Source organism: Drosophila biarmipes, chromosome 3L (assembly GCF_025231255.1).
Source record: "Drosophila biarmipes strain raj3 chromosome 3L, RU_DBia_V1.1, whole genome shotgun sequence".
Lineage (NCBI taxonomy): Eukaryota > Metazoa > Arthropoda > Insecta > Diptera > Drosophilidae > Drosophila > Drosophila biarmipes.
This window is the reverse complement of record NC_066613.1, coordinates 8,585,408-8,604,912: the sequence shown is the minus strand read 5'-3', so window position 1 is coordinate 8,604,912 and position 19,505 is coordinate 8,585,408. Positions and strand designations below refer to the sequence as shown.

Below are 19,505 nucleotides of genomic sequence, written 5' to 3'. Positions count from 1 at the left end.
AGAGTCCCATATCCAGGAAATACCAATCGAACCTTAAAGAAAATCTTGTGAAGTCCCATCCCTAAACAGGAGCGACTGCATGGAAATGGAAACAAACATAAATTTAATTTATTTGCGTGTAATAAACCACAAAACAAAACTCGAGTCTCTGAGTGGCAGTCCCATCCCATCCCCATGCAATGCCCTGCCCACAAAAGCGCCGCACCACACCATATACCATCCTATCATGCGCCGTCCCAGCCACCCCGTTTCAATTTCGGACAGCTGCTCTATCCGTAGCCTGCAGCCCGGCCCGGAAAATGCGGTAGTCGAGTGGAAAAAATAATAACAAAAACATTTGATTGTGAAAATTAAAAAGATGATTTCTCACACGCGCACCCTGTCGTTGGCAGCGGCATCATCATCACGAAAATCATCATCGCTGATGGGTTCGGGGATGACTATGACTGCGGCAATCGCTGATGATGATGGCAGTGCTACAGTGGGACATGCAAAGTACAAAAACCTTCCTCAAAAGTTAAGTTTTCCTTCATACAGTTAAAATCGTAAATGGAACCCATATTATAAAAAAGGAAATATATGGAGAGCACTTATCACTTTTTCTGTACAAAACAAATTAATTCAAATTAAAAAAAGAATAATACAACTGAAAAACGTACAACTCCATGTTCTTACACAATATTACAACTCATATGATTAAAATACGGTCACACTTGACTGACAAAAGTGTGCCCAGCTGCACACTTGAAGCCATTTTAAGCAACCCCATCAACGCTTTGCTTATTTAATATGAGAAATGGTAAAATATGATATTTTAATGGTTCAGGCTTTCAGAGATTCCCCGAGCAGTTTGCAAATATTTTCGCATACCATCCCCACGGTAATGGCGATCCGATCCGAGTGGTCTGGGTGCAGCAGCCGGAGCAAAAGCAAACATGCAGGGAGCGGCGTTGTGATGGCGATGGCGACGACGTTGCATGTTGACAGATAAACACAAACAACATTTGGGATGAATAGGTAACGGCCGTGGCAACGGCGGCGGCAACGGTAACGGCAATCCCGGCGAGCACCCCATTAATGCTTATTACACAACAACAGACGTCCGTGCTCGTGATTGCGTGCCCGTCGCCGGAATCCGGGATGTTTCTGCCGGGGATCTCGGCAGCTCGGCGGCTTGGCAGCTTGGCAGCCCGGCAGTCCTTCCAGGTACCGGCAGTCCTCGCTCCTTGGGCGCTTCAAGTGTCGAGAGCGTGTCGAGCGAGTTCTTGTTTACCGCGGTTGCAATTGTTTTCGCCGTCATTATTATCGCTGCGCAGCGTTGTTATACCACCAACCTACCCATACCATCCCACTCCGAACTCCCCTCACATGGCCACAGTCACCCGGGAACGGTCCTTCGCGTGGTCCTCGTCCTCATATTCATCGCTGTACCCCCACTCGTCATCCTCGTCCTGTTGAGCGCTCAAGTGCTGTGGCAAATTCGTTTTGAACGCCACTCCAGGCGCCGTCCGGATACGTGAGGGCATCCTTCTGCACTCGGAGAAATACAGAAATTCAATTAGATGAATGCCCTCAGTATTGACAAATGTCGTATGGCCTCTCACGTAACTTGGACCAGCTCTTCAAGTGTTCATCTGCGAAGTAAAGTAGGCAGTACAAACTATTTTTTAAGGTTTCGATTACGCCTATGTTTCACTTAGAGGTATGAAACATATCAACCCCTTATACTTCAAAACTTCGCACCTCTCAATTCTATGAAATTGTTTTATCAATTGGAAGACATTTCAGTTCAAAAATCCCCTTCTTAAGAATTCGCGGTTGCATTTTTTTCTTTGATTCCTAAATTCCGTTAATTTTTTAGAAGTTAATGGTCAAACTTGACAAGATAAAGAATAACATATTAATTGGAGCAATATTTCGGTTCTGAAATATAGCTTTTGTGATTTCGCGGTTATATTTTTGTTATACTTAAAAACCCGCGAATTCTTCTGGAAAGGACATTGCTAAACCATTTCTTAAATTAATAAAATCGCAAATTCTTCAGAAGGCTGAAATATCTTTACCGGAACCCATATATATTATATTCTACATGTATTTTTTAGAGTGCACTCCCCACCCCCCGCCACTCCGGTCCACCCTCCATTGTTCGGTTGCATGTTGATTACACTTACTCCTGCTAACATGCGCCCAGTCCACACAAGCTGGCGAACTATGCGCTTTCAAGCACTTAAGAACAGAGCAGAGCTGGTGGGGTGGGAGTGCAGGTGGGAAGGTGATCCCCGCCTGCTGGGGCGCAGGAAAAGGAAAAGCAGGGGCCTTGAGCGAAGCGTGGAAATGGCAATGCAATTTGTCCCGTGTAGTCTCGTGTCCTTCGGCTGCAGTTGCCTGCACTCGAGTCCTTATCTTATGGGATTACATTAAAATGTCTTCGGGACGCTTGGTGAAGAATCTGGATTGGTGGGCGTGGGTGGCCTGTTCCTCGTCAATCTTCATTTTGGCCCCGCAACTGTTTGCCGACAACACCGCAGCTTGTATTTCAATTCGAGCAGCGGCCAACTGGGATTAGAGCAGCCGATGCTGCCTGGACCAGCAGTTGGCATATTAAGTATACGTTCGAAGAGTCCCCATCCATCTGGTTCGAGTTACTCGGTCAGTCTACTCACCATCTGTAAAATAAATTGTACCTAGTTCGAAACGTAAAATGGTACATTTATTTCCTTAAAATGTATGTTGAATGTATTTAGGATAAATTTATTTGTTATCTTTGTATTTTGACGTTAATATACTAAAAGCTTTAATTTCTTTAGCAGCGGATCCACTGGTAATTTCTTATTTGTTTACCCCTCCAACCCCAGTTCAATTTTACCCGCTCCGGAGTTGGACATTCACTCCTAATTGGATACTTACCCCCACACAGCGGACATAATTACCTCGGTGGAGCAGCAAAGGTTTCCTGCAACTAATGTCAACCGAAATGAGGCGAGCTCGAGGAGGAAATGAAAGTAAAAACGCTTTCGATTAGCTCTCATTTGGAGGGCCTCGTAAAGGTGCACCCATGTATGTGTGGTGGCTCCGTTTTGGGCAATTAAATGCAAAGAAGGCCGGGCCAGGCCCGAAAAAAGGTGTCACTCGAGTGGTTCGGGTCATTTCGCTGCCACAATGGACACTCTTTTGGGCGGGCAGGGGCTCGGGGGTCGGCAGGGAACGCCAAATTGGATCAGGCTAATGCTCGGCAACTGTCATGTGCAGTTAGGCAAACATAGCATAAAATACACACAGCTGCACTGGGAAAAACAACCATAAGAAGATAACTGTTTGAAAATAAATCTATAAGAAATCTATAATCAGTTTCTTTAAGAATCTTATATTATATAAAAACCCTTTAATGATCCAAGAATTAATTATATATAGATTCAGCTCTTTAAATCGCTAAAGCTTATGTTTATCAGGCTATGAGCAACATTATAATTTGACACGAAGAGGTTTGCATACCAAATGTGTTTAGGTAGTAATACCCGATTTTTGTCTCAGTGTAATCACACACATACTGGCTATGACACTTGAGGCTAAAAGTTAACGCACGCGACGCCATTAGGCGCAACTTGGCCTGCACCGGCAAAACACCTATGTAACCTCTCTGCCCCGCCCCCTTTCACTCACCGCCCCCTTTTCCATTTCCATTTCCATCAGGCGAGCAATACGACAACAACAGCAATGAAAGCAAACCGAAAGAGCCAAACAACTTTGAACATTTTCGACAAACATGTCACACATTCATATGCGCAACGCACCGCCCCCGCCCCTCCGCCGAAGTAATAAGGGGCGCGGCACAGTGGATTCCAAAATTACGACAAAAAACAAAGGGCTTTTATAAATTATAAAACTCTTATGTAATATATATATTAAGAATTATATGTGATACAAACTATTTGGCAAGTAGGATTTTTTCCTGAGACTAAGCAAGTTGAATTTTGAACTCTTTTGAGTCCTCAATTTTGTTGAAGCTATAAGTTTTTTCCTTGATTTTCTTACTTTCCATACTTTGGAATTCTCGAATTCGTGGTAGTTTTCCATTTCGTTTTGCTTTTTGGCATATTTCGGTGGTACTTGCCCCACTGCCTGGGCACTTGACACCGCCGCACTACATGAGCGTGAGCACTATTCGACCTGACAACAAGCTATCGCTATCGTTTCTGGCCAGTGGTTTCACTGAAAAAAAAACCTACAATTTGGAAATAAATATATAGTGGTTGCCTATAAGCTAGGAACCTAATAGGGAAAACTATAAACAGGCCAAATACTTACAATATTAATGAGTAAAATATGCTGAAAAGGTGTATCAAAAACAAAAGACTATAAAAAGAACATAGATAAGTTAAGTGATTTATTCCATCATTCTGTATACTGTAACATCGATTATATATTATTTTCGCATTTGATCACTATTTCGGGAACCGCTAGGATACACGATCGGTTGGTCTTCCAGAACACCCATGATATCTTTCTCTGCACCTCTCGTTTCTCGGCAGTGTCGCCACAACATCGATCGAAATCGAACCGCTCAGTGTGGTTGTTGCTGGTCGGGGCCCTTCAATCAGCTGTCAAATGAAAATGTCAAAATATCAAAAGTGAAAAAGGCAAAGTAAACTTGGGCCCGGGTCTCGAGCCCATTATTGTGCTTCCTCCTTCGTTTCTATGCTGCCAGCCTTTTAAGAGGCCTCCTGTTCTCGTCTTGTTGTTTCGAGTGTCCATATGTGCGCCGTGTATGTGTTTTTTGTTTTGAGTGTTTGGCATCGGCTGGTCCGCCGATTCGTTAGCTTCGTCAGTTTGTCATGCAATCAGTCAGTCAGCCATCCACTCGGCGCGTCGTTGCGCCAGTCAGCCAGTCAGTCACTTCGCCGGTCGCCTCAAAGTGGCCCTAAAATGGCCTACTACAGTGGAGGCTCCTTGAGGTGTTCCGCCTGTATCCAAGAAATACGGTAGGTACTAGCCGATAACCAACCAAGGAATATAAGGTAACATATAAGAAAGGTGTCCCTAAAATTCCAGAGAAATGAAAGGAATTCCATCAGGCAAAAAGGTCTCATAAATAACATTCAAGAAATGTAATAAATATAGGTTTGGGGGGTCGCTCTAACCTGGCCTCACTGTATGTACAAAAAGCAAACCTGTACCTCAAAATGTATGCAGGCCGAGGAAAGAAAAATCAACAGATAGAAACAACAGACATTTCGTGCCTACATCTACTCGGGACTTTGGGTAGCCCAAATATATGTACACTTGAGGCTGATACCTTCGCTCGGGGGGAGCAAGTTGACGGGTCTCCGTGGCGCAAGGTGTTTGCCATTACACGGCTAGGTAAACACATTCGAACTATTCCAGTCATCGAGCTGGGAGCTGGGCTCACGGGGGCGCAACGGCGAAAGCCTTTGAATCCTAATTGGGTTTTACGACCCATCAACAAAACCTCGCAGGGGACACTGAAATAACTCATTTCATATGGTTTCTACTGGTATCTGTTGGGAGATATTATATAGATATAAAGAACATATCTGTTGTCTTGGACTCTTTAAAAGTTTTTATATTGATATATTAGAAATCAGAATACTATCTAATAGTACAATATAATATTCTAAAATTTGTTCCCTATAAATATGTTTAAAATCAATCTAATACTCTTTAATAGTTGTCTTAACAGACACATCATCCCAAGAATGCCTGGTGAAGATCTAAAGTCCATTGATCTTGAAGTTATTCATATGGCACCTCCGCTAGTCATCACCTTGTGGAGAATGTGAAAATCACGTTTTTTCGGTGATAGATCCCGCCTGGCCTTTGACCCGCCCGTGGGTGAAGACATGACCGTGGCAGTAATCGCGTTTCCAGCGGCTTCCTCATGATTCAGCACACCTTGGCACCGTCGCAAATCAGTGTCTCCGAGGAAACTCACGGCCCGAGCGACCGGCCATGAAGAGCCTATCGATGCCAGATTGAGGGGTTTGAGTTGGACACCATTTATGGCTGCCCCATTGTACTATCAATACCGGGGCTCCTCCTCGGTTTATTATTTCTGGCTGCACGGCATTACCGCCGCTTTGCATACCCGGCGTGGGTGTTGCGCTGCTCGTGCTCTTAACGGGTTTCTCTGGCTTTAACGGTTACGGCCGCTCTTTTACGACCCGTTTTATTGCTATTATTAATGCCCGAATCTTCCATTTTGGGCGCTGCGATCTTTTGTCCGCGCGGCGTCACCTTCGGCTCGGCTCGAGTGTGAAGTAATATGCGACAGCGACTTGAATACTATCGGCAATTCGTATCTCCGAGTGGCGAACACCCCTCAGATACTCAGACTCATAATCGTGTTTTTTACACATTAGGCTTTGTTGGATTGGGAAAAAAGAAAACTGCTTGGGATGGAAACCATTCTTGGAGAGTATATCTCAGTCCCAGCTGGAGAAGATTGTATCTTAAAACCCCATAACATTTATTGTATTTCAATAAATTTCCCTTTCTAACATTAGCGTAGTCACGTTAAGCAGTCAAATACTTAAATTTTGAAAAGAAGCAATCCTACCCATAAAACTCAAGCACAGCTACATTTGCTGCAAACGAGCTTCATCCCAACCGGAGTAATATTTCAATCAAATTCGCGTCGCCGCTCCAAATTACAACATAATTTTCAGATCTTTTTGCCTTTTACAATTTCCGCATTACAAATTAATTTCCACGACCCTGCCCTCGCCGCCCCCGAAAAAATGCCACCCAATAAACGCTGGAATATTAAAAAATTGAAATCTGTTTAATGTGTTTACTCGACCAGCGCAGGGGAAAATTTCATTAAAAGGGAAAGCCCGGCCAGAGGATGCGAAATAGGGCGGAGTGGGCGGGGCGGGGCCCTTGGGCTGGGAAATTGTGGCGACTCATGGCGCAATCGTCAATTATGGCCAACAAGGAAAGCGGAAAAAATATTGTGTTCGATAATCAAACCGAAAATGTGCACAGCTTGAGTCAAAATAACGAAAGGGGATGGGACCGACAAAAAGGAGAAAACAGGCCAACAAAAGGCGCAGAAAGCGTAGGAAATTCGGCGAGGGCAGGACTTTTGAGCAGCAGGATATGCGTACATTCGGCTTTCCCCTTTCAATACCCGGCATTTGAGACATGCCAGGGTATATGGTTTTACTGAAAAAGTAAGACCAAAAATGTCTGCAACTTTGGGTAATTTATTGCATTTATTTATTGTTAATTTTTACAAGGGTTTTTATTTTTAAAGAAAAATTCAATGAGTTTTTTAATCTGGAAAGCAATCTACACTGTTTGGGTGGCGGCAGAGAACGTCTGTCAATACAATTTCTAGCTGCAAACCTTATTTTTGGTTTGCCTAGTAGCCGAGAAAATCAATCCTGCGGGACGTAAAGGTATCTCATAGTCGATTCCCTAGATTGCATAGTTTTTTCGGGCCTTTTCCCAATTTTTTGTATTCTTTTTGGCAATTTGCCACCCGCCGCACGCGTCCACGTCGCCGTCGACTCAGTCCTTGGCAGGCCCATAATTAAATTACACATATTTTAGCTGTGCGTGTGTGCATGTGTGCAGGCCTGCTGACTTGCTTTTCCCATTGTGCGTCCTGTGTGCCGCCCAGGACTTCAGTACCGCCCCTCCCCACCCCCTCGACCATTTGGGCATGACTTAGACATCCGGAGAAACCGAAAAGTTGGCCGTGAGTGTGAAATTAAATATTGCCCTGCTTGTAGAGCAAAGTATGTAATCACTAAAATGTTGCCCAAGTTATTTTGGTAATTACAAATTTAGCTGAAAAAAACCCAACCAATTCCATAATTTATAGAACTCTAACAAATTTGGTTTATGCGTTTTACAAACTTTTGTTCACTTTCCTTTTTAATTTCCCAAAATAAATTAATTTCTACGTGCGGCAAAGCCTCGGGAATAAATGGAATCTAAAACATTCTAACTTCTTTGAAGTCATCGCAAATCAGATTTTTATATCAATTTTCTTGACGGCCTTCCCTGAATCTAAGAATTTTATGAACAAACCAAATTTGGTTTGCAGCACCCTTTTAAGAACGCTAAAAATGTATATGAAATGTGATAAAATGATTCGGGCTTACAACTTGAATTTACCAAGTACGCATCGCTTACTCAGTTTAGATATCTCCTATTAGATTGATTTAGGTACGATATATTCAATGTTTAAGTGGATAATTTACAAAAAGTTCCTCAAATGTAGATACTTTTTAGGAATAAAGTATATATAATTTCTAATGTTCCTTATATCTGTTACATTAAATATCAAAGTTGTGTATGTCATTCGGACCTATCTCATATTCATTATTTCTTTTATTTTCATTTCGAGAATCTGTAATTAATGTTCTGTTTTCTGGCATTGCGACAGCCTTAAGTGGACCTACAGTAATCTCTCCCAATGAGCGGCCCAATGGGTTAAGGGCAGCTGCCGCCTGCGAAATGAGATGAAATCGAACCGCTGACGGCTCACTCGACCGCAGCTGGAAATGGAAGTGGAAAAGTGACCTTGAACGCATATAGGACTGCGTACCCATGGACAGGAGCGGCAGGACTCGGATTACGAATGCGCTGCGCGTGACTTCCAGTTAAGTCCTAATTATGTCAGTAACTCATACGAGATTGCGAGGATTTCTGGGCGGATGGACCCGGGAGGGGGACCGCTGCGTGCCTGGCACGTTCCCCGCACGGCGGTGAAGCAATTTCCAAAAGATTTGCAGCCGAAATACACAAAGGTGGCCCGATGTCCTTCGGTGCAGGATGTGCCATACGCTGTATGTGCTGTGTGCTATATGGTATGCTGTGCGCCATCAGGGGTTGATGCGCCACCCATCCGAAGCCCACTGAAAATATCTGAAAACAACTGCGGCAGCCGGCTCTCGTCACTCACTCGCTGCCCAAAACAGATTTTACACTGAGAAAAAGCAAAGTTATGTTTTACCTTGCTGATGATTAGGCTATGTTTTTGACTTATATAGATATTTATTAGATTATATTATTTTTAAAATTATTGGTACCAACAGAACCGTTACAGTATGACTTTGAATTTTCTTTCTGAATAAATTACTCAGAAAATGTGTATTCTTTTATATTCAAACTAGTATAAATGAAATTTCAAGTATATTCAATCAAATAAAAAAAATTATCAAAAATTAAAATTAAATTTACATAGAGTGAAATAAATTTTAAAAGGTTTGTTTAATAAATGTTTCACTTTTTGTTTGCTTGAAATATTGAAACATTTTATGTACAAATTCTTATAATTCCATTTTGTTGATATATGTTATTAAATTAACATAAAATAAATATTTTTTGTATATATTTTTGATTTTGAATGTGTTCTTTTTAATATCAGAACAAATATTTAGGGACACACTTCCTAAGAATTAATTTTCTCCCCGTGCAGCTATTATATTGATGCGATTCCAGGGGGCGTCGGTGGGCGAACAACCCCCGTGCGAGCAGGCCTGGGCTTCACTCATTCATTCATCCATTGTGGCATTCAGTCAGTGAGTCACTGGGAACCCGGGCAGCCCACTCACCCAGTTATGAGTGTCCTATGCCCTTCGTCCTTTGGTCCTGTCGTCCTGCCTAGCAACAAGCGAAAAATTCCACTTCGTGCCATAGGTAAGGCGTAGTGGAGGGAAGTGAAGTAAAATTGGTGGTGCGTCCGATGCTCTGATCCCGAGATGCATCCCCCAAATCGACAGTGTTTCAACCCCCGATTTGCTGATTCACAGCGGTTGCGAATGCCGTGGAAAATTCCACGCGTCCTCAAATAAGTACACATGTACATAGTAAGTAACCTTCAACTGCGCACATAGGTAAATGGCACTCTAAAGGACTTAGGTTTATATATTTAAATTCATTTTTGAAGAATCTGGACTGGTTACGATTTCAGTAATATCATCAGTAATATAAAGGTTAAAAATAATATTCATACCAATCAATGCACGAAGAAAGGCAAACACAATTTTAAGCTTTCTCACTACTTTAAAATGTTTTCCCTTTTCATTTGACATGAGACAGTTTCTGCTCGGAAAGTAATCCTCTTTTTGCAATTAAAGCCAATCCCTCAAAGGGCATTAGCTCGGAGAGGACCTTCAAAACTCGGATGTGATGGACTCAGTGCGAAAGTGATTCACCTGAGGTGTCCTTCGCATCTCAGACTGATTGCGGAACCAGGACGGTGACTCCGACTCCACCCGAGCACTTTCCTCTACCATAATCATCTTAATAATTTCACAACTCATGTCTTTATTACATTTTCCACTCTCCCCCGCTTGCCGGCACCGCCACCGCAATATAATTTCCCGGCTCTCAGAGGAATTTTTTAATTTCAAAAGAGCAAAGTATCTTGTGGCAGGAAAGCAGGGACTTGGCACAAAAATAAAAGTATAAGAAAGAGAAATTGTATCTTCATGCGTGTGCCCTGCGACGCATTTTCATTCCCTAAGCAGACGCGTTTTATCAAATATTTTCCATCTCGCGTCTTCGCGCCACGCAGTAATTTAACCCCTCAGTGCTGTTCGTGAAAAATGTGGCTGTAATAAAGAAGGAACCCTTCGCCCCGCAGCAGGTGACCACCTTCCATCGATGGTGAAAGAGCAGCTCAGCTAATTTCGAGGAGGAACCTCAATCAGGCGTAAGGATCGAAGCCCTGTGCACGGGGCGGTACGAGGTAATATCCCCTAATCCTTGCGAGGCAACAAATCAAGTCCTGGGCTTACTTTGATTGAAGTCTCTCCTTAAAGACCTTTGTAACTACGAAGGATCTTAGCCGGCTTGGTCTCGGTTCGTTCGGTTTCCACTGGAGCAGGGAGAAGTTTCATTTTTAAGGTGCATTGAACATTTTCCTTTTAGATTTATGAATAGGAAAAGAAAACCACTTCTTTTGATTATAAGACAACAAATACAAAAGCTTATTCAGGATGTAAGTAATTACTAGAATATTAAGCAGAAAATATAATAATTGAGTATAGTAATAGAATATTCAATATTTCAATTGTAATTAATCGGGCGCAACTATCCTAAACACATTTGCCTTGTCACTCCCATTTGTGCTGATGAATTTAAATCTTCTGTCGATATATCACTCAATCCATTCCAAAATACTTGTCGCCTGCAAGTTAGGATATTTGAATGCCTACATAGCCATTCAAAAATGATTTCCAACATATTTTCTCTGTCACATTTATTTGTGTCCCAAGCATAATAGACCAGAATGGAACGATCTTCCCCCAAAACGATTTTAGAGGCCTGCTGCGCTGGGATTTAAATATAGAACGGCCTTCCAACAAACCAAGAACAGGTTCCGTGGTGCACCCGCACACATGTTTACAGGCCGAACTAATTTTAGGTCCCATCGGATCCGACGGAAACATTTGAAGGTCTCCATCCTTCATCCAGTGCAGCTGCATGAAATCTTTAATTGGACGGCGTTGAGACCGATTGCCTCAAATTAGAGCCGTTCTCGCAGGGAAAACTGAAAAGGGTTGAAGGGATCCAGCCTCGATTCCCACGCACCTCCAAGTCCCAAAAGCCGGTGGATGAACGGTAGTATTCAATGCAGTTGTAGAAATGGCCTTGCAAGAATTGTATGCACCCGTTGAACAGCCTTCTTTTCTTAGGGTTTGCTAGGGATTATTTAACTAGAAGGGTCTCCTCTTTTGATCAAAAACTGAACATTGTTTTAACCACAAAAAATTGGTTAAATTTTTGTGGAATAGTTTTATATCTTTAGTTCAAAAAGGGGGATGTCACAACTCAAAATTTTTAAAAGTACCAACGAAATTTTGTAATGATTTGATTCTAACGACCTAACAATATTTTTCTGTGCTATCTTAAAATATATACAACGCCATGATTAATATAAATATTTTAAATTGTGTTTTGTGTGCGTAGACTTTAAATTTATTTATTAAATGCTTCCGCTTAGTACTAATAAACTTTTCAAATTAAACTTCGGTATATTAGCTGTTAAATATATTTTGAAAAGCAAAAGCATAGAAAATTAAATATCACAGCCATTATTAAGGCTTAATAAATTAAAAACAAGTATATATGCCTTGGATCTCTTTCAAATCAAGATTATAATTGCTCTTAAATGGTTTCTGAAGCGGAAAGGGTATTCCCAGCTTCGCTCTTCGAGCATTCTGTTTTGGTTTAGAATTAGCTGAAACTGATTAGCTGAGCTAGATCGCTGATCGGAGATAACGTGCCCGCAAGTGACAACAGCCGACAGTTTTGGTTAATCTGCCGGTGAGTGAGTAGTGCCCAAATCAATGCACGCCATTCAAGAGTCCGGAGGAGCGTCGCCGGCTGCCGCTGCCCGCCCCTCCTCCTACGTGCCCTGCGTGACCTTTGACCCCGCACTGAATCAGAATGAATCCCGAATGGGCGAGCAGCGGATCGGATCGCTCGTGGCCGAGCTCACGGCCAGGCGGCGCCTCTTCTACGGCATCGAGGTGACGGCCAGCCGACCGGATGGCCGGGCCACGTGCCTCGACTTCAACTACTTCCTGCCGCTCCTGCCGACCTTCGTGAGCGTCGTCTGGCTGGGTCAGCGGTACTGGGACGTGGAGCCAGTGGGTCAGGTGGAGAGCCTCCTGCTAGCGCGGCATCTGGCCACCCGCATCCCCGTGCTGCCCCACCTGTCCGCCTATCGACTGGGCAAGGAGCGACTGGATCAGTTCCTGGACCTCAACTTCAGCAGTCTCCTGGCCGTTCGGGGGGATCAGGTTCACGGGGGCCAGGACTTCCAGATCAGTCTGCCCATGGTCGAGCAATCACGGCGCCAGCGGGGAGGTAAGTTGCCTAAGAATAGTTATGAAGTTAGTTGTTTCGGTAAAGGTTCCTTATAGTATTTCTTTTAGTGTTTATTCAAATTATTTAGTCAAATCTTTTTGTTATGTTATTTGTGGAATTTTAAATTAATATAGACGACGTGCCTTAGAATGTAGCTGTGGCACGTTGTAAAATTCATAATTAGTTACCCACTTATCTCACTTTTTGCTTGTTTTCCATTAAAGTTTTGCTAAAAAAATTTAAATATGATATTGCAAACTTTTGGAAAATTCAATCTCTGATTATTCTGAAATTAAATAGCTTGAAGCTTTAAGAAAACTAATGACTTTGCAATACATTTTGAAATGTTGTTATCAAAAAAGGTGAGTTACATTTACAGTCAGTCATAGTAGAAATATTTTATCCCACTTTAATCTATCTGTTTAAATGCCACTCTTTCTTCCTGCGCAGATACAATTTCTATCTGCGTGCCTGGATACCCGGAGGGATACACAAGCTTAGGCGACAGTCCCCAGAATTCCACAAGAAACATCGAGTTCTTGAAGGCAAAGGTGCTAATTTGGCAAGGGATATCTATCCTAAGGGACTAACAAACGTGTAATATTTATTTACACAGATTGACGCTGGAGCAGATTGCATTATAACCCAGATATGCTACCGACCAGAGGTCATAGTTCAGTTTGTGAAGGACTGCCGGGCTGCTGGGATCAGGGTTCCCATTATGGTGGGACTTTTGCCCCTGGAGACCCTCCGTACTTACTTGATGATGGAGAAAATAACCGGGGTCCACCTGCCAAGAGATCTACGCCAAGAGCTCGATCAGCTGCAGAGTCCCAAATCCGACCAGGAAACGGTTAGGAAGTTCTTCCTGGGACTGACGGTCCGCATCGTTCGTCACGTCCTGGATGCCGATGTGGGCATTTGGGGCTTCCACTTCTTCACACTGAATCGCTTTAAGCCCGCCAAAGGTGTGCTTCAAGAACTCCGCGCTCTCAATTTGCTTTAAATCCCAACTAGGATTATAAAAATACACCAAATTATAGCAAAGTTCGGGATTTATGATATGAAGATCAAAAACTTCTGCTTATTATTTGATTTATTTTGAAAAATAGGCTTGGGAAAATAGCACCAGAGGGTGGTGGTTTGTTAGGGTATCTACCAGAAAAGAGTGGGTACAACCCCTTGACCATTGAAGGTCTGCAGTGGCACAAAACCAATGATGTGACTGACATGCCTAATGACCGGCGTTCGAGGTCTGCAGCTGGCCAAAAGCGTAGGGTGATGAATGGACCAGGAAACCCTTTGCCTCGCATACACATACATATGCCAAATTTTGCAGCTCTGGTGCGTCATCAACGTCAGTCAATGTGACAGGCGCTTCAAATCGCAGACCAAGAAATGCGTAGATGTTTGTTGATGGTTCTCATCCGGAATAATAGAACTGTTGCGTCACCGCACCTTCCTTCGGGACCTCGAGACCATCGGAGGGTTGACGCCCCTCCCGCTGCCCCACAAAGCCGCATTGAAAGGTCCTTTGACAAAAACAGCATTTGACATTTGTAACTTGCGGTTGATCGGCCATGGAGAAGGGATAAGTGCCGGCTTCCACACATAGCGAAAGAAATATACATATAATACTTTTGAAAAGTCAACAATAATGATATTTGCCTCGTTGTAAAAGAGTATTTAAACAACAATCTTAACAAAAAGTATTAAGAGTCATGACTATATTATTAATTTAATTAAAACTATCAATCAACTAATTTCTTGGCATAACAAACTGAAGAATTTACATTCAAGCTAATTAGTTTCAATATTCCAGAATGAAAAATAAACCGTCTGATTTTTCTGAGTGCACTTCCAAGGGGTTGACTTTCACCACGGCCCCCAGATGATACAGATGGAATCGGGGCTAAAAGGTTTTCGCTGCCACCGCTTCAAATCCGACGCCTGCTTCTTATTTTCGCTTATTTTCGCAGCTGTCGCCCGGGCCCGAAAAATGATTTGCGAATGCGAATTCGCTTCCTTTTCTTCCGAGTTTGTTGACGTGGGGTTGGGGTGGCTTGCAGCTCCGCTTTGCAATTATTTATCGGCAATTAAGCCAAACAAATGACGCCGTTAGGATGGACAATGCGCACATTGCGCATAAGCCATGTCTGCCAGTCAGCATAACTCTTAGGATTTTCGGTTTATTTAGACTCCATGTTTGTTAGTAATAGTAGTAACTTTAAAGCTGCAAGTGCTTTAAAACGTTAAAGCGTTAAAGTTAAAAATTAGTAAAAAAAAAAAACTTCTTGAAGCAGTATTTCAAAAAGAAAATAAAAGTTCGAATTTACTTTAAAATGGTTTCTACAAGTTTCGCATTAATCTTACATTTTTGTCTTAAGTTATTGTTTTTTTTTCAACTCTTTTTTCAATCTCATTTGAGAAAAGTAACTTTTATTTCCATGTGCGCAACTGCTGTAATTGGCGCTTAAAACTGACCCACTGTTTGCGGCAGATATGTATCTGGGGAATACGTTCGAATGGATCGGAGAAATGCAATTTGCGCGGCTCATTTGTTTGCCTTCTCTGGCCCCCTTTTGTTTAGCTGTTTCTTGATTTGCCATGCGTCGTTTAATTTTATTTCAAAACAAATAAGCGTAAAATGGGGAAATCTACGATAAATAAAACCAAACACCGAGCCTATAAATCGGCGTTGTTTGCAGCCAAAGAAAGCAAAAGATCAGCACCCAGCAGCGGCAATAAAAAAGTTGCCAGCTATGAAAACCAGAATAGTAGTGAAAAAGTTTTTCGACCAATAGATACCCCACATATATACTCAACATTTTTCGTATTTTGGTAGTGTATTATGAGCCGTACCATACATAAATAATGTAACATATTTTTTTTATAAGCTTATATTGGGTTAGCACTTGGTGTTAAAACTGATACAAAAGTATCTGCTTATTTATGAGTCAAACAATATTCCCTTCCTAAACAGTGAAAAAAGAGAGAGAATGTTCACGTTTCTCTGCCACAGTCGGCAGAGGCAGCGGCCGAAGCAGCGATCAGCTGGTAGCTCAGAGAGAGAGAACACTTGGCTTCATCTTTTTACAACTGTTATCCTACTCTTTTATTTTTTCTCATTCAAAGCTCAAGAGCAATCCGAAAACTCAAAAAGTAAAGTGAGTGCAAATTGATCAAAGAGATCACCAAAATGAGTGCCAAAAAGTAGAATGCAAATAACACTCAAGAGCAAAGAGCACATAGCGTAAACTTACTACAAACAAGCCTTGCTCATCAGATACATTTCATCATTATATTCTAGATAAAACTGGTATTATTATATCTGAGAACATATTTAGTTTTTCAAGACAAAATAATCAGATAAAAGAAAATTCTAACAGAAAAATATAATTTTTGTCTCTGAAGAATAAAGAGTTTAAAAACTATTAGTTTCTCTGGAGTGATCTCATGATCGAGTACATAAGATTTCAGAGAGTGAGAAACATGGGTTAACTCAATTTAATCTCCCTCAGTAATAGTTTCCAAGATCACTCAAGAGAGAATAAAAAGAGTGGATATCTTGAACATTTAGCTCTTAAGTACTCCTAAGTGAAAACTAATGCACATTATTACCAAATGAGTATAAAACAGATAAAAACTATTTTATAAATAAATTTTAATACTTTTTTTTATGTCCATATGTTTAAAACATATTTGAATTTATTTATCCATTTAACAAATGTATTAAATACAACAAAAAAAACATAATATCAAATAGTATCAAATGCCTAATAATCTTTTTCTTGTGAAATCACATTTTAAAAATATTTCTTTCAGTGTTTCGCAGCCATGTTCCTAAACGAATTTGTAGTAAAAGAAGAAATGCTTCTTTTGCAACATTGCTAATTTGCGACCTGCCCCACCGCAATTTGCATACGCCGCGTGCGTGTTCGTGTGCGCACTAAATTCGCATACGCAGATACAGATACATTTTCAGATACATGAACTGAACGCATGCAAGGCGAAATTGGCAGAGCTCATGTGAAATTTTCGACAATTGTACCAATTTTTAAATCAAATTGCAGCTAGACAAAAATTTGAATAACCTTCTAGACGAACGTCGATTAATGGGCATTACATTCATAAAAACTTGACATATATAAATAATCAATATTATTATTTAATGTAATATTATTAGTAAAGTTGGGATTCTTCACCTTTTCAAAGGGTCAAAAACATAGTGCATTCGATCTTGCCGAGTTTGATCCAGCTGAGTAACAGCTGCAATGGAACTTATAGACACATGTAAAATCCAAACTAGATGGATACGAAAGTTTTTATGTATTTTCGTACACATGTACTGGCACTTGTCCGGCACAAAGTGTGGGGATTCTGGCCGAATATTTACCTTCTGGGGAACGAACACACGCACACTGCTCCGTTTGGTGGTATAATTTATGGCCAGACTCGAGAGCGATCAAAAATAAAATGATTATTTTCAGAAGGAAGCAACAGAAATAATAAAATCGAAGCGCTACGCAAATTATAAACAAACGTCAACGAAGAGTCAGCTACGAAAACATCAACAAGCTACGTAAGCAGGCCCAACGAGATCCTACAGTACCAATTAGGATATACCGTGGAAATCCAAGGTTAATGGTCTAGGAAGAGTTATTTCACAAAATGTTTGTGGCTGCTATTGTTGCCACTTACTGTCTTATAAATTTGTCAAGAATTCTAAATTGAAAGTGTATGGATCTAAATCAAGTCCTACAAATTTCCCAAAATTGTATTACAATCTCTAAACAAACCATAAATTACTTTCAGTATAATATTAAGGCACTATAAGCCTTAGAAATTATATTTTTTAGTAATATTTGAACATCGAGATGCTATAATATCAATAAGTATGTACCGAATGAATTATTTAAAGAATGTTTATAACTGCTATAAGCGCAAGATAGTTCTTATACATTTATAATGCATTTTTAACTGAATGTGAGTACTTAAAGCAAAATATATTTCGGTATCTTAACAATACATTGGATGTAGTAATATTAAGATAGGGAAATGCCATATTATAAATAAGCATATATAATTAATAATATATTAAATTATTAAATAAATTTATTATAAAATATAAAACCATAATATTTTAGCCACGTACTCCGCAGTAGCCCCATACACCCCACTAATAGTTTTTCCAGGGGACCCAGGGCCGGATTGCAGTGTGCCTTTTGATCTTTTTGTTCTGCACGGTTCTGCTGCATTTCTCAGATAGTCGGATAGTCAGAGGCGAGATACTTGTGTGTTGCTGTGTTCCTGAACAGGGGCAGAGATGTGTGTGGCCTGTCAGCGGTGGAAATTGGTGGAAAGATGCGGCGGGTGAAAGACGCCGCAGAATTGGCAAACATAAACCGCAGGCGGCAGGCCAAATCGGAAGCTGCACCGAAATCGAAATGAGTGAGGAGGAAATCTCAGCCGAACTGGGGAATCGTAAATTGGATTTGGCATTCGGCGCGTCCATTAGCTTTTCACACAGTCTCTGACGCAATTCGCACCCATATTGCCATGCAGCTTTCGCTTCGAGTCAGGTCTTCAGACGGTTATGCCCAACTACAGCTGCTTTTGGCAAAACAATATTTTAAATATTTAAACATGGTATTAATATATTTTTAATAAGTGTAATAGTTTTTACGCTTTTAAATGTTAAAGATATACCCTTTATACTATTAAACAAAGAAGAGAGTCCCAGCAGTAAGTGGTTTTTTAAATTTTCTGTGTCATTCTTTTATCATAGGTACTAAGACTTCGGTGAATCTCACTCTTGAGAATTTTGGTCGCATATATCGCCAAGCTTGTTGAAATTTATTTGTTATATTCTATTTTGTTATTGGGACCACCTGCCCGATGTCGCAATGGGAATCGCCCATTATAAAAATGCAATTTTATTTCATTTTCCCGCCTTTGCTCGATTACGTAAGTCCCACGATGTAACCCGCTACAATAATATCACTAAAGGTGCACCCTAGAGATGTAACTGGTATCAAAACATAAAATTAAATTAAAATAAAATTAAGTTTTCTAGTGTACAACCTTGTACTTCAAATTAAAAACATGTCTTTTATTCAATATTGTTCAGCTATAATTTTCAAAAATTAAGTGATGTTTCAGTGTTTCAGAATTTGTTGTATATTTAGGTAGGTATAACAGGTCCCAAAGGCTTCACCCCCTGTACACTGTACACCTTTTTCCACACCCAACATGTATGTTTAAAATTGGAAATATGCTCACCTCTACGACCATCTGAAAAGGGGTTCGCCGGGTGGAGGGGCAAACGACATTTGTGCCGCCTTTTTGCCTGCAATTACACGGCCAACGGCTAACTGCAAATAGTGCTAGAGAAAATACAAAAAAGGCAGCAACAAACGCTAAAATAAAATCGCGCCAGACAAGCTGACGGCAGCGTGTGATTTTGTGCCCGCCGCGGTTGAACTGCCATGCATGGGCGTCGAAGGGGGTCCAATTAAATTACATATGTGGGCTCAAAATGTTAAAACTGAAATTGGAGCCCCTAACACTTAATATACAAGTATTTTTAACTTACTTTTTATTTCAAGAAACCATAAACTCTGGGAATTACGCCTTGGACGCACGCCTATGATACA

The 19,505-nt window shown here is 41.1% G+C and overlaps 1 protein-coding gene across 1 annotated transcript; it reads left to right on the top strand.

Annotated features, from left to right (window-relative positions):
- The first annotated feature begins 12,274 nt into the window (after nt 1-12,274).
- Nucleotides 12,275-13,926, top strand: LOC108028082 (uncharacterized). The gene is made up of 3 exons (XM_017099724.3): nt 12,275-12,849; nt 13,300-13,400; nt 13,466-13,926. The coding sequence occupies exons 1-3, from the start codon at nt 12,327-12,329 to the stop codon at nt 13,853-13,855; spliced, it is 1,014 nt and encodes a 337-aa protein (XP_016955213.2). The 5' UTR covers nt 12,275-12,326; the 3' UTR covers nt 13,856-13,926.
- The last annotated feature ends 5,579 nt before the right edge of the window (nt 13,927-19,505 follow it).

What these genes read in the sequence shown, in the direction of transcription:
- LOC108028082 (XM_017099724.3), top strand. Translation starts at nt 12,327, where the DNA reads ATGCACGCCATTCAAGAGTCCGGAGGAGCGTCGCCGGCTGCCGCTGCC. An exon ending in ATCACGGCGCCAGCGGGGAG is followed by an intron (nt 12,850 to 13,299) that starts GTAAGTTGCCTA and finishes CTTCCTGCGCAG; the next exon opens with ATACAATTTCTATCTGCGTG. An exon ending in TCGAGTTCTTGAAGGCAAAG is followed by an intron (nt 13,401 to 13,465) that starts GTGCTAATTTGG and finishes TTATTTACACAG; the next exon opens with ATTGACGCTGGAGCAGATTG.